General features: G+C 43.5%; 1 protein-coding gene across 3 annotated transcripts in view; it reads right to left on the reverse strand.

The window, feature by feature from the left end:
* Positions 1-2,508: 2,508 nt before the first annotated feature.
* Positions 2,509-16,042, reverse strand: part of EMCN (endomucin) — a 41,942-nt gene continuing 28,408 nt past the window's right edge. For 2 of the 3 annotated variants that reach the window (XM_028744187.2, XM_028744186.2), the window contains exons 8-14: positions 15,798-15,848; positions 14,809-14,904; positions 13,060-13,084; positions 9,515-9,576; positions 6,162-6,240; positions 5,520-5,596; positions 2,509-4,454 (exon numbers count right to left, since the gene is read on the reverse strand). In XM_028744187.2, coding sequence (XP_028600020.2) covers positions 5,569-5,596; positions 6,162-6,240; positions 9,515-9,576; positions 13,060-13,084; positions 14,809-14,904; positions 15,798-15,848 — 341 coding nt within the window. In that variant the 3' untranslated portion in view covers positions 2,509-4,454; positions 5,520-5,568. The remainder of the gene's footprint in view (positions 4,455-5,519; positions 5,597-6,161; positions 6,241-9,514; positions 9,577-13,059; positions 13,085-14,808; positions 14,905-15,797; positions 15,849-16,042) is intronic. The other variant, XM_028744188.2, reaches the window with a different exon arrangement.

Here is a 16,042-nt window from a genome sequence, read left to right on the forward strand (position 1 = left end):
AAATATACCATAATAGCAGAGAATGGTATTGCTACAACATGAACGTATTGAAAAACTTTGAGATGCTTACAAAGAAAGTATTGTGGATTAGATTAAGTATACCAGAATTTTTGTAGCAATATTTAGATACAACAGAAAACTCCCAATATCCTACCTGAACACAATGGTTGCGGGCTTTCTGGAGCAGCTCTATTTAAAAACATCTAATATTTATTTATCCTTCTTCAAGTATAATCCCTTAAATAAGGTTTGGCTTCTGTTGAGATAATCTGTTCAGTTCTGAGTGAGAAATCTTTCCGATTTTGTATCCTTGTTTGCATAATGCTTGCAGTAGACAACAAAGTTAGCTGAAAGTGTAGATAAAACTATAGGGATTACCTTCAAGCATTTGCAAATTGCCACATCCGTGCCCTTTATGTGAGATTTGTAAGAAGCTCAGTGACAACTAAGCTGAAAAGCAACAGAGGATAAGGAATTTCCAGCACAATAAATCATCCTCACTTCTCAATTTCGAAAGCACTGAGGCAGGTTTGGGCGATTATAAAACCAGGAGGCTTAACCTTTCCCATAATGACAAGAGAGTTGAAGTCTTAACCAGTTCTGCCTCCCATACAGCACTCATTATCAAATATTTACCTGCATTGCAGAAGTTAGATCCAGGTCTAAAATTCCACAAGTGGAAAGGCTGAAGAAGATTACCAGGATTTTCAGGGGTGGTGCTGTGCTGAAAGCTGCCCTCATAAATTGCTGTTGTTATTATTCAAATTTGTATAACACCCTATATACCCTCAGGTCTCAGGGCAGTTCTCAACAATATAAACACCCCCCCCCCAAATCCTCTGCAAATAAGCCTTTGTTTCCCCTCCTGTTTCTCAGGGCACTGACGAAAATCTCCTCAGCCACCTCACATGTAAAATAAGCACAACAAAACCTATGTACCTTGCCCATGAGATTTGCTTCAGGATTTTCTCTCCCCCCTGCTAATGTTCAAATGTAATACGCCCCCCTAATGAATTGATAAGGGGGGAGATGCAGAAGAAACTTTCCACACACACCAGTCGTCCAAAGTGCCCCATCTTTTATTTAAGTAGATGGACACATGAAGAATTCAACCTTCATCTAATGCTAGTCACCTCTTGTCCTTCTGCTCCCCTTTCCATGCCCACTACTACATATGCCCGGTCCATAACAGAATCAACAAAATCAGCAACCAAATTTGCTCCTCATGAACAAATTCAAATATGTGTGGGTGTGAACTAAAAGGTAAAGGGACCCCTGACTGTTAGGTCCAGTCATGGCCGACTCTGGGGTTGTGGTGCTCATCTCGCTTTATTGGCCGAGGGAGCCGGCATACAGCTTCCGGGTCATGTGGCCAGCATGACTAAGCCGCTTCTGGCGAACCAGAGCAGGAGACGAAAACGCTGTTTACCTTCCCGCCGGAGCGGTGCCTATTTCTCTACTTGCACTTTGACGTGCTTTCGAACTGCTAGGTTGGCAGGAGCAGGGACCGAGCAACGGGAGCTCACCTCGTCATGGGGATTCGAACTGCCAGCCTTCTGATCGGCAAGTCCTAGGCTCTGTGGTTTAACCCACAGCGCCACCTGCGTCCCTGGGTGTGAACTGTTGTTGTTTAGTCGTTTAGTCGTGTCCGACTCTTCGTGACCCCATGGACCAGAGCACGCCAGGCACTCCTGTCTTCCACTGCCTCCCGCAGTTTGGTCAGACTCATGTTTGTAGCTTGGAGAACACTGTCCAACCATCTCGTCCTCTGTCGTCCCCTTCTCCTTGTGCCCTCCATCTTTCCCAACATCAGGGTCTTTTCCAGGGAGTCTTCTCTTCTCATGAGGTGGCCAAAGTACTGGAGCCTCAGCTTCACGATCTGTCTTTCCAGTGAGCACTCAGGGCTGATTTCCTTCAGAATGGATACCTTTGATCTTCTTGCAGTCCATGGGACTCTCAAGAGTCTCCTCCAGCACCATAACTCAAAAGCATCAATTCTACAGTGATCAGCCTTCTTTATGGTCCAGCTCTCACTTCCATACATCACTACTGGGAAAACCATAGCTTTAACTATACGGACCTTTGTTGGCAAGGTGATGTCTCTGCTTTTTAAGATGCTGTCTAGGTTTGCCACTGCTTTTCTCTTAAGAAGCAGGCGTCTTTTAATTTCGTGACTGCTGTCACCATCTGCAGTGATCATGGAGCCCAAGAAAGTAAAATCTCTCACTGCCTCCATTTCTTTCCCTTCTATTTGCCAGGAGGTGATGGGACCAGTGGCCATGATCTTCGTTTTTTTGATGTTAAGCTTCAGACCATATTTTGCGCTTTCCTCTTTCACCCTCATTAAAAGGTTCTTTAATTCCTCCTCACTTTCTGAAGTAGATGGGTGTGAACTACTCTGGTCTAATTCATATGGAGGAAATGTGGTATAAACAGCTAAATAATGCTCTTAATTTAAGAAAGCCCCAAGTGGAACCCGAGCTTAGGAGCATACTCAGCACCTCCTCAATTTCTCCAATACTCTATTTTTAATGCATTTATATCCCATCTCATGGCTTTGATGCACAATTTGAACATTTGATTTATTTCATTCACTTGCTCACATGGATCTCTGTACATCTTTTTTTTTGTTCCTGCCATATATAAGTAAATAAAACTAATGTATTACCCCCAAGCTTACAGAAACTTTATAATTTTAAAGAATAACAAATGTGGTAACACCAGGAACTGTGTACCTCCTCTGGGTGGAGCAGACACAGCAGGTGACAGCTTTAGAATCCAGCGTGCCTTGGTCTATTAGTTCAAAAGGTCATTTTTCCACCTTTGCCCTTGGAAAATGAAGCACAGCATTGCTGAGATCCAAAGACTGGCCTGTGGCTTTCCATAGCAAGGAATGTCAATCTCACATCAGCCACTGGGAGCAGATAAGTTTTAATGAGCTCGAGCTTTGGAAAGCTTTATCGAAGGAACTGAAACCGTTTGTGATATTGGCACAGCTGACAAATCATGTAAAACTTGGACTGTAACCCTCAAGTTGTTGTTAGGCTCCAACTGCCATCAACCTCAGCCACTGCAGCCACCATGGCCAACAATGAAGGATGATGGGAGTTGTGGTCCAGCAACATACTGATGGCCGCAGGATCTCCAATCCTGCATTGTGCCATAGTTTAAAATACTGTAAACAATGGTTTCATGTGATGATGCAGCATGCGCTTTCCCTGTGGAAGTTCTTCCCCACTCCTGCTGCTGCAATGCCACAGATAAACCAAGCCAGAGTCTGGCTTGTCGTGTTATCAAAACCTGAGCTCATACGTACTTTGTTTCCTCCAAACAAGCTATGAGTGGTAAGCCATGAATGAACCTTGGTTACCACTCATGGTTTGTTTGAGGGGAAACTAACCATCAGTACAGGTATGGGTGACATGATAAGGCAGAATAAACCATGGCTTATTTTTAAACTCTGGTTTACCGTATGTGATATGTGAAGAGGTCATTATCTGAGGAATTAGATATGTGCTTGAAGAACAGTTCAAGTAAAGCAGGGGGTAATTCTCCCCTGCAAACACACACTCCATATGTGGTACTCTGCCCCAGATCACACAGCTTTCTGAAGAAGAAGAAGAAGAAGAAGAAGAAGAAGAAGAAGAAGAAGAATTTGGATTTGATATCCCGCTTTATCACTACCTGAAGGAGTCTCAAAGCGGCTAACATTCTCCTTTCCCTTCCTCCCCCACAACAAACACTCTGTAAGGTGAGTGAGGCTAAGAGACTTCAAAGAAGTGTGACTAGCCCAAGGTCACCCAGCAGCTGCATGTGGAGGAGCGGAGACGCGAACCCGGTTCACCAGATTACGAGTCTACCGCTCTTAACCACTACAGCACACTGGCTCTCCCCCAACCACTAGGAGCAGAGTTTTCTGGGGGCACGGGGAACTGCAAAGGGAATGGAGTGGTTGGAAAGCTCCATTTCACAAACTCCTTCCTTTTATGGATGGAAAGTTAGGACACCAGTGTGCAGTTCTGCCTACACAAAGCCCTCCATGTGGTCCATGTGGTATGTCTATTTTTGAAAAACTGGAAGTACAAGAAAATGTATTAACTTTCCCCACCTTTACAGGCAGAACATTTTTTATATATACAGAATTTCTCACCAAAAGTTAAATATTGATTTGACATTAGTATTATAAAATGTGAACATTTCAGTGCTTTTACATACGGGGAAATCAATAAATATTTACTATACACCAGTTAACAGAGCCACTATAAAAAAATATAAAAACAGCAGGCATATAAGAGGGGGAAGTGGCAATTTGTAGATAAAACTATTATGAAGTAAGTGTGCACATTCTGTCTGTAGATGTGGAGACGCCATGAATCCACCTTGCTCCATTGGAAGGTCCGCTTTGGTGAGTGACTCCTTCCAGGAGGAATTCATGAAACAGGATGCCTTCACACCTGAAACATGGCAATGTTACACAGGGTTATTTATTCCAGAAAAATTATTCTGGGTCCATAAAAGGAAGGTCAGCTAGGCTGCTATTAGGGTGCTAAAACAAAATGAGCCCTGTTGTATCAAGCTGCAGTTATAAAGCTCAAATTCTTAGATGGAGTTGGTTCATTTGCAGATATGGGCAGTGCTTTGGAGAGATGTAAATTCCCACCACTCTATCTTATCTTAACATCTCTAGGACAAGTGAATGTAGAAGCCAAGTCCTTCCTAACCACAACCTAAGAACCAGTTGAGACATTACCTACACTAGGCACATCCAACTCCCAAGAGACTGCGATCTACGCCCAGTATAAAAATACTGGATGATTGAACAGATGATTGAAGACTGCCCATTTGATGCAATGGAGGAACAAAGTGCAGGGGGCGGGGCTTTCAATCCATTGTTTTTCTCTTCCACCAATTGATAGAGATCCCGTGATCGACCGTGATCATCCGGGGATCGACCTGTCGATCGTGGTTGATTGGTTGGAGATCCCTGACCTACACCATGATAAACTGCATTCTGGTGGCAAGTTTTCTACCTCCTGGTTGTACTGCAAAAAATTCATTACATAAGTTGGGTGGGTCATCACACTTTGAATTCCTCCACCTGTGATTCACACCCATGCCATTGCCAGTGGGAGTGAAGAAACCCATTGTTTGATGGTCTCAGCTAAGTATTCTGCTTCATGATACAGCTGGGAGGTGCCATGTTACCTTTATGCAGTGTCTTATGAGGCCCAAGTTCAATTCTGCCCAGCTTCTACCTAAAACTTCCATAAACAACCTTCCATTTTCTCTCTCCAGGGCTTGTAAACCCCAATGCGCCAAAGCTCCAAACGGCACCATATCCACTTTGCCATTGTAGTTCAGGAACCCATAGCAGAATTTGCTCCAAACCCTTTGAAGGTTTATCTAAGAAAAGGGATCTCTGCCTTTCCCAATGAAAAACATTTGATTAGCACTAAAAAAAAAAGAAAAGAAAGAAATATCAAGCAATATGTTTAGCAAATGGAAGGTCCTGAACATACCCGTTTGTTGCCAAGGTGTGAAGAAGACGAATCATTCTGCTGCCGAGTTCTATTCTTCCCTTGAGAACCCTGATCGCCTAAGAAATAGGAAGTGCATGTCAATTAATTGGGCACAAAGGCGTAATCACACCAGAGTTTGCTATATTAGCCATGGGCCATTGCAGTCAGTGGAGGAGAGCCACAGAAATGAGAGCTATCCAGAGAAATGTGGCCCACATATTAATCTAGTATGTCTGCATTGCATATAGATACATAATTAGAAATGAGTTCAGCTACTCATTTGTAGTTCTAATAAAAGGGAGGGGCGAAGGTTAATCTTTTCCCAAGTATAGGTAGCTCAGAGATATGTTTTGGACTACAACTCCTATCATCATTTATAGTTTGTGATGCTAGCTGGGGCTGATGGGAGTTGTAGTCCAGTGCATCTGGAGGTCTCACCACATTGGCTTCCCCTGATGTAGCTCTACACACACACACACACACACACACACACACACACACACACATTCTACCACCACAGTAAGTGTCTTCTGGAAGTAACTTAAGCTCAACCTTCATGGCATCAATTTAGACCAAATTTCGAAGCACACAGTCAAATGCATGGACCTTGCCTGAAATCTTGTAACCAATGGGAGTACTCACATTGGTTTGAAGGGCTCCAAAGGTAATGACATGCCTAAAGGCAAGTCATATGAGGAAAGAGTCAAGAAACTGGACATTCCTGGCCCAGAAGGAAAATAAATGTTAATGGGGAGTAGATATATATCGGAGATGTAAAGCATAATACGAAATCTTACTAAACTGTATTAGGTGAAAACCAAATCTGCTTAGCACCATCAGCATGCAGAATGCCAGAGGCTACAGATCATGAGCAGGAAAGTGTTATTGTGCTAACATCCTGCTTGTAGACCCATCTGGTTGGCCATAGTGAAAACAGAATGCTGGCCTAGATAGGCCTTTGGTCTGATCCAGTGCTTATTATGCTTACAAAGGCATTGCACTGTCTCTTGAATCACAGTTAAGGAGTTCAGGCCCCGAACAGATATTGGTAACATCACTGGTATATTAACAAGGTTTTATGGAGCTTTCTGGCAGGGCTCTTAATTCAGAACTGCAAGAGTTCTCCCCATCCCCCAGATCAAGGAAAAAAGAGAGAGGATGGGTTGTGCTTTGGTTCAGGGGACAGTGCACAGTTAATTCACTATCTTGAATATAGAACAGGTACTAGATGTGCCACCACTCAAAGATGACTGACGGGGTCAATAGCCTATGTTATCTTATGCCAAAAACAGGGATGGGTGAATCTGTAATTTTTCTCTTCATTTCTAATACTTCTAATCTGAAGTTCAGTTCTCCACATTTCTACGTCAGTTAGTGATTTTTTTTAAGTCATCACGAAAATTCACCATCATTTTTACGCTAATTTCTCCTAATATGCAATTTTGCCTAATATATATTTGCAAAAGCAATTTCTCCTAACATTTGTGTGTTCTATTTTCACAAATACATGCATGTTGTTGTGCTTATTTACCCTAGTATATAACTTGGTGGGAGAATAGCACTGCCAAATTCAGAGAAGTGCGAATTTCAAAGCATGGCTGTGTTTTGGTTCATGCTTTGCTTTGGAAAAGGTGGATGTAAAGATCACCTTTGCATGAGAACTGAATCAAATTTCATTTGTATCCCGTGTCAAGCAGCAACTGTGCGAACCAGAGCAGAGATAACCCATAACCGTGGTTAACTTTTCTTAAACCATGGTTATGTGTTAAATCTACACTTCAACACAGAACTAAGCTGTACCTTTGGGGCAGTTGCCCATCTTTCTGTGCTTTTCCTGCTGTTATGGAACTGCTTTGAACTGGGTTGTGTACAGATCTCAAAAAATTAGCCTCGCTCCTTCAGAAGACACTGATAAAGGTGAATGTGATTACACATATGAAAAAGGAACATCCAAGGAGGATTTAGAGGGAGAAGAACCTTTACTTTCAAGCCCTTTTCCAGGGAAAAACCCCCCTGAACATTCCACAGGACCTGAAAGGCAAAAGTGGATTTTATACTTATGGAAATGTGTGTGAGCTGAAAAGGTATTAAACTTCTGAAAATTCAGCTGCAAAGTGTATTAAATATGAATCAAATTAGCTGGAGTGTGAGAGGGAAGCGGGGAAAAATAATGTTTCTCGAGTGGTTATGACTCAGTTCTCTTCCAAATATAGTATGCACACAACATTGTTCAGTAACGAGTTTATCAAGCTTTTGCTCTGCAAAAAGAGGACTCAGAGCCAAGGTGGAAGATTCAGAAGCTCCCAGGGGCATTAGAAGCTCATTCCCAATTTCCTAAAAAAATAAAGAATCTGTCAGTGTGATTCTCCTGTTGCTGCAAGTTAGACATCACCAAGGCTAAGAGGAATACTTTGATAACTCTATAGTAGTGTTTTTTGAACTGCGTTCTACTGAGTCCTCAAATTTTGGGAAGGCTTTATTAGGGATTTTTCAGTGGGATAATCAATCTTAGGGTCTGGTCTGAAGGAACCATCTTGCTGGAACGTAGGTGTGGGTCTGGTCAGTGCAGGGATGAGTGAGTCCCTGAGAACCACAGGTATACTGCCTTGTACTGGTTGGACACAGAGGAAGGGTAGGAGGAACCAGCTGGGGAACCCCCAAGGGAAGAAGGCTCAGAGCCTGAGGAGTGCTGGTGGGACAACAAAGAGGCGAGAAGACTCGGAGCAGGTGTTGGAAGCTGAGGAGGCAACAGGGCTCAGTGAGCTGGGAAAGTCTGTGACAGAAAGAGATCCTGAATCAGAGGCAGAAGCTGAAGCAGGAGGATGGGAGGAGAGAGGCCAGAAGGCAGAGATGAATCAGGCTGGTGAAGAGTCACAGGTGTCTCCCCTTCCCCCTTGTCAGAACCAGGAGTGCCATGAAAAGGGTGGAGGACAGATGGGCGATGCACAGACACAGTTTCTGATTGCTTGGAAAAAAATCCTAGCGAGGAAGCTGTGGGGAGACAGGGACCTTCAGTCTTAGCAACTGCTTCATGGGGGCAAGACCTACTGAATATGAGTTGCTGCGCTCACGAGGCCTAACACTCCTCTGCAGGTCATGTTTTTGCTTATAAAGAGTGAATTCCAACTTGCATGGCATGATTTACTGCTGGCTCGCTCCTGTTATATACCTACTTGAGTTCTGTAATGGAGGAAGGAGCAGGGCTGACCCAAGATATTTTGTCGCTTCAGGAGAAGGGCAAGATGGAGCCGCCTCCCACAGCATCCACCCACCTGAGGCAGCAGACTCACTCTGCCTCATGGTAGGGCCAGCCGTAGAGGGGAGGGATTGTAACGGTAAGTAAATAGAGAAAAGTATGACTGCTCTGGGGAGCCTCAGAGGTGTGCTGGGCATGTTGAGGATGTGCTGTGGGCATTGTTAGAGGGGCTGAGCTTCAGGTTTTTTGAGTTGGGCTCCAAACCTCTTGCCCCATTCTGTAGCTTTTGAGAAACTTCCTGGGTGAGACTCTATTCACCCAGCAGAGGCACTTATACACATAATTTAGAATATGCAAATTTAATGCAAATTTAATGCAAATGCATGGGTCTCTGCCCCGAGTGCCACAGGGGTACACTCTTTTCATGCCCAGGCCAACTATGACGTCTAATAGAAATGGTAATAGAAAAAAAGATGTTTCCTTTAAACTTCACCATTTTTAAAGAAACCCACCCTTTACTTCTTGCTAGTTCCCAGTACAGTGGTACCTCAGGTTAAGAACTTAATTCGTTCTGGAGGTCCGTTCTTAACCTGAAACTGTTCTTAACCTGAGGTACCACTTTAGCTAATGGGGCCTCCTGCCGCCGCCGCACGATTTCTGTTCTCATCCTGAAGCAAAGTTCTTAACCCGAGGTACTATTTCTGGGTTAGCGGAGTCTGTAACCTGAAGTGTCTGTAACCTGAAGCATCTGTAACCCAAGGTACCACTGTATAGGTAGTGATGAGCAATCAGGACTTACCATTTTCTGGAGAAGTTGTCTTCACAGAAATAAGCTTCACATTCTCTTTATCCGATGGGGCTCTGTTGGGAGATGTTGAAGGTGTTTGGAGACATTTAAATCATGAGGGAGGGAAAGTACATTTCTAGAAGAGGATTCAATTTAGCCGATCCAAGCAGTACATAAATACTGTATTTAAATAAATAAGTAAATGGATGACTGTGGTCAAGTTATTCCAATACAGGAATGGCCAGGACTGTCTTACCAACTGAAGTTGGTAAAAGAAACTCCTGGCCACTGAGGACACCTGCACTTTCTGGGACAGAGCTGGATGTTGCATCGAACAATAGTTATCTCACACTTTTCAGTGTATTTTTCCTTATCAGAAAAAAAAAAGAATTTTCTTGGGGGGGAGGGAGGGAGGGATAGATTTGTTGCTCAAGAGCATGAAATCAACTTTAATTGTGCAACCTTAATCTGCCAATCTACTGTTGAATACTGCCCCCAAATAGCAAGAATCCGGAAGTGCCCCTTGTGAAGGAAACAGGTTCTGTATCAATGCGTTTTCAAGGTGAATACTCTCTAAGTTACTGTAAGCAGCAATTGCATTCTCTGAACCAGATAGGGACAGTAGAATTTCGGAAAAACCAACTCTGTCTGAAAGAATAGCCAAACGGACTAAATTCATAATACTATTTGGCAAATGCTGTTTGAAAAAGTTTGAAAAAGATCTTCCAGCGGTAACAGTGAGCTGAAAAAAGTTGTCAAGAATTTTATTGTAGTTAGAGAGTATAGCTTGGTATTTGGGTCAGCAGCAGAGGAATGTGCCAAACCTCTCCAGGAAGTCCACCTGAATCAGCAAATAAAGGACTTAATAAAGAAAAAGGCAACTTCTTCCTGCACATAATTGATTTCTAAAAAAACAATATGGATGGACAAGGTATGGGCCATTTGAGAACTGGGAACAGTCACTGCTGCTACAGAATTTAGGTGTGTATTGGCGATAGTAAGCTACCTGGGACTCTTTCTGCTAAATACATTTACAACACGAAAGTCATTCAAATTATAAGAAAGGGGATTTTGCGTGTTCAGACCCAGAGACCTCCCCATAGTTTTGGTTTTTGGCAGAACTTAGGCCACAGCTTTATTGATTACAGAAGGTGAGTGGTTGCATAGCTTGACTAGCTCCCTGCACTCTTGCAGGCAGCGCTGACCCAGGGCACCAGCATAGGTCAACCAAGGGTGAACACCTGGGTAGGCGAAAAGCCAGGAACAGACTATGTTCACCACCCAGATGCCCCCCTGGACTCAGGCACGGGCACAGCCCCCTCTTGCGGATTGACCAAACCAGTTGAGTCCCTGGATTCCTTTAATGAAATACCCTTCACAAAAGAATGGCAAGACTGTTATCCCATCCCTATCACCTGAGCCAGTGCCTATCCACAACCTTACAAGTTGTGACGATTTGCTATGTGGCAGGTGAAACCCAAATGGCAACTGCCAATCAGCCAAATGGGGAAAATTTCTACCGTGCCCCTGTCCCAACGACAGACGACACACAACGGCATAGCAAGGTCAGTCGCAAAATGTCCTAAAAGTAGGATGAGGTGGGCTGGTATTCTGAATGCACGAGCCAAAAGAGGAAGCTCTGGGTCATGTGCATGGGTATATATAGGTCCCTTGATCCGTTTAGACTGCACCCCATTGGCCAGATTGAACCCAACATCGAGGGATCTACCAATTGGGTGTTGTGGCTGACCAATCTTACCCACCCACAACACAGGTGGTAAGTCTCCAGGTCTCACTGCAACACGTGCCCTCTTTTAGGGAGGACACGATTTGTATTAATGTGAGGAAGGACTTCCTGGCAGAATAAACAGCAGAGGCATGTCTGTTAGGGCAAATGAGACACTGTCCCAATAACTTCAATATGCCCTTCTGCCTGCCCTCTTACTTACTCCCATTCCAAGGAGTGGTCCTGAGGCTGCTGTGGCAGACTGTGAGGGTGGTGCTCACATGACCTTCTGGCAGCAGAGTTACTGCTGCTTACTGGGAGAGAGAAAGGGAGGGTGGGAAGGGTGAGGTGGTGGAGAGGTCCTGGCTGTCAACTTCCTTCTCCTTAGCCTTCTAGAACTCAACAGGGAGGAAGATTCACACTGATCAACAGGGGTCAAAGTGAGAACAAGCTGGCACTATCTGTTGTTGGAAGTGAGAGCTGGACCATAAAGAAGACTGATCGCCGAAGAATTGATGGTTTTGAATTATGGTGCTAGAAGAGACTCTTGAGAGTCCCATGGACTGCAAGAAGATCAAACCTATCCATTCTGAAGGAAATCAGCCCTGAGTGTTCACTGGAAGGACAGATCGTGAAGCTGAGGCTCCAATACTTTGGCCACCTCATGAGAAGAGAAGACTCCCTGGAAAAGACCCTGATGTTGGGAAAGATGGAGGGCACAAGGAGAAGGGGATGACAGAGGACGAGATGGCTGGATAGTGTTCTCGAAGCTACCAACATGAGTTTGGCCAAACTGTGAGAGGCAGTGGAAGACAGGAGTGCCTGGCGTGCTCTGGTCCATGGGGTCATGAAGAGTCGGACACGACTAAATGATTAAACAACAAAAAATCTGTTGTTGGCTCTGGCGCCACCTACTGTCGGCCTCCTTGTCTTCTGCCCCACCAATCCCAATTGGGACCGGCTACCACAGGGTATATAGTGTGTTCAGCAGTGGGACTGAATAGCACTGAAAGTGGTAGAAGTTTTCAAGCAGAGGCTTAATAACCTTTTAAAAGACTATTGAGGGATTCTGTAGCAGCCAATTTTCTGCATTTGCAGTTGACCATCCCAACTCCATGATTCCATGAAGCAGTTATGGAAGAAAGATGTTGCCTGGCTCTGTGTTGTTAGGGGAGTGATAGAAATCAATCTTCCCAGCTGCCCTCATTCTGAAGTTTTATCTCCCAAACAAGCCCACACTGGTTATTACAGAGGCTGATAGCTACTGAATAGAGGAGGCAGGCTGATAAAGCTGCATGAATCTGTGCAGACATCAGGTGTGTTTTGTTCTCACACAGTGACAAATACGAAGAGGCAATGCACACAGATCAAGAAGGACCATGTCAGAGTGTATTTTTGTGAACGGACTTCTGTTAATCTCTCATCTCTCTCTCATTTATGGGAATGACCTTGACCATGTACCGTAGAGATGTCAAGACCTTCTTGATAAGTCCGGATGTGTATCTCAAAAGAAACTGTCAGAAAGCCAGTGCCACAGTGGGGTTCTTCTGAATTTGAAGAACATGCACGACTGGGTTGCAGGGACAGGAATTGCAAGATAGCTGAACTAGTGGCCGAATGGCCTAGTTATTTTCAAAACCTGGACCATTATAGCAGAGGTAGCCAACGCGAGGCTACGACTCTCATCATGCTGGTGGGCTGATGGGTGTGGGGAGCCCCACAGCATCTGGAGGATACCATCCTGGCTCTCGCTGCCTTCAAGGGACTGCTTCCATAAGGCACCTTTATATTAACATAGGATGGGAGGAAAGGAAAAAGGAAAACAACTTACTGTTCAGTTCCGTTTTCTTGTCTCTCTGAAAGGAGAAGGAAATTCACATGATATGGATATCCCAACGCTAATTGTCAGGGAGTAAGATTCCTACCTAGTCTTCTCCATCACATGTAACTCTTTCACATGCCAGGATTTTCTCTTTCTTGCATATCAGAATAATCATGCAATGTGAGCATTCACTGAATTTGGCAATAAGGAATGATTTACTTGCTAGGGTTATACATTTGTAAGCCATTTCTGGAGCAATAAGAATGGGAGCCTAACTGCCACCTCTTTTCTGAGTACGGATGGGTAAATATGTGAATTACAGTTTCTCACAATCCCTCAGGTTTCAAATCTTTAGTTCTCTACCTTCCCATATTAGTTTACAATTGTGATTTGTAAAAGCCCTCATGAAAATAGATAAACATTTTTGTGAAAATTTCTTCTTCTTCTTCTTCTTCTTCTTCTTCTTCTTCTTCTTCTTCTTCTTCTTCTTCTTCTTCTTCTTCTCCTCCTCCTCCTCCTCCTCCTCCTCCTCCTCCTCCTCCTCCTCCTCCTCCTCCTTCAATTTATTACCTGCCCTCAGCAGCAAGCCCCAGAGTGGGTTAAAACAAATCAAAATTCAGAATAAAAGTAGTTACACCCTTATTTTCTGGTATGTACTTTTGCCTAATATACATATTAATTGCAAAGTATATTTCCCCTAATACTTACAGTGCATTTTTGTATGTTATCTTCCCCAATCTATGCATGTTGTCACACACTTTACCCTAACATATGTATTGTTGTACACATTACTTGGCAGGAGAACTGCATTGCAAAATTCTGAGAAGTGTAAATTTTGAAGGCTGGCTGTGTTTTGGTTTGCATGTTGTTTCAGAAAGTGTGAATTAGGCAGATACGCCTTTAAATGTGAACTGAATTGAATCCCCCCTATTCCCCCTTGCAACTGAATATATATACACCGTATTTTTCGCTCTATAAGATGCACCAGACCACAAGACGCACCTAGTTTTTGGAGGAGGAAAACAAGAAAAAAAAATATTCTGAATCTCAGAAGCCAGAACAGCAAGAGGGATCTCTGCGCAGTGAAAGCAGCAATCCCTCTTGCTGCTCTGGCTTCTGGGATAGCTGCGCAGCCTGCATTCGCTCCAAAGAACGCAAACACATTTCCCCTTACTTTTTAGGAGGGAAAAAGTGAGTCTTATAGAGCAAAAAATACAGTGTGTGTGTATATATAATCTTTATTACGGTCCAACGACCCATAACATAGATACGGAATAAAAGACAAACTCATATAGACAACCCCCCAGGGAAGGGAGACCGAAGTGTTATTTCTTTAGTCATGGGTATGTTGATCTGCAACTTAATATTGCTGTGAATAGAGCTGATGTTTGGGATTCTAGCTACCCTCTGCAGTACAGCTACCCTCTGCAATCAGTCATTACTCTGCAAAGACTGAGCATGCTCAGTCTTCATTGGACTCGTTTCCTGTTCTTCTGCAAGCCGTGGGGTGTCCAAAATCCTGCTGACAGCTCCCTCTTGTGGCAAGGAGGCTGGTTGACGATGCTGGATAAGCAAGAACTCAGTGTGACATGCTGAACATCACAATTACAAATCGCAAAAAAATCCCAATCAGTTCAAAAATATCCTAACAAATATGCTGCAGCTGAAATTACAACGGGAAATATAATTCAAACCCCTTTTATATATATATTTTTAAAAATAATATTTTTTTTTTTTGGTTAAAAGTTGAATGGATACCTGGAGTTGTCTTCAAGCACATTCTGTACAAAGTCACCAGAAGGAATACGGAAAGGGATATGACTATCAAGGCAATGATGACCGGCAAAATAATGGCTGCATGCAATGGAGAAAAACTGTTTTAATTCATACATGCCAACATCTTAGATTCTTTTTTAAAAGAAAAAACACGCAAAACATGTTCCGCCCTGACCCCTTTCTACACAGTGCCCGCAGTGGAAATTCTTACCTAATTTCCCAGCTTCCCTATTTTCCAGTGCAACCACTGGGTGGCAGCCTTACAGCCATTATGAAAGACCATAACCTGACTTCCTCCCCGGTTCCAAAGGCCTCTGCAGTAAACAGCAATATCCTTGCTGCGAGGCCTGAGTCCATATATACCCTTCCTTGACAGGCCTAAAGGTGTACAACACTTTCCCTAGGGGAATTAAGGGTGAGATTTCAAAAAAGTGTCAGCAGCAACTGCAGTAAAATTCCAATTTGTGTGTGCGCATTGCATTGTGTGTGCATGTTATGTTATGTTATGTTGTTATGCTATGTTATGTTGTTACGTTATGTTTGTGTGTGTGTGTATGTGGGTTTCTTTGCCCAGGACTGAACTGCTGCCTTTGATAGGAGGCAAATGCCACACGTTGTTTTACTGATGATTTGTTAATTATTCTCTATGATTTCTGTTGTATTTGTGATGTTATTGGACAGACATATCCCCCCTGTTCATGCTCTCTGTAAGAATGATCTGATCCAGGGTTATCACTTGCATGATATTGAGGCTTTGACCTCCATCCTCAAGAATAATTTCAGGGCTCAGAGGGTGAAAGGCGATGTCAGTTCTGCTCTCATTAGAGCCTGTCTCTCTTGCAGATAGCTCTTATGCAGGCAGGTAGACAGCTTTCTGTAATTAGGTTCACTGTCCACCAAGGACTGAAGTTAAGTTGCTGACAAATTTATTTCGGCAGCTGCCATAAAACCACCACACTCAGTGTACTTACTGGTATAAGAGGGGTGATCCTGTTTTTCGGCGTGTGCATTTACAGTGTTGCCTACGAGAAAGAAAAACAGTGATTAAAGTAAAACATTCACTTGCTTGGTTTCTGCTTTAAAAATAATAATTCAGCTAGCAGTTGAACACAACTGCAACTTTCTTATCTCTCCACATCCCACTGCTGTCCTGTTCCAAGTCACCAGTAGACTTAAGAGCAATTATTATGATACTATTCTGACAAGAGAAGCTGCT

This window comes from Podarcis muralis, chromosome 9, assembly GCF_964188315.1.
Source record: "Podarcis muralis chromosome 9, rPodMur119.hap1.1, whole genome shotgun sequence".
NCBI lineage: Eukaryota > Metazoa > Chordata > Lepidosauria > Squamata > Lacertidae > Podarcis > Podarcis muralis.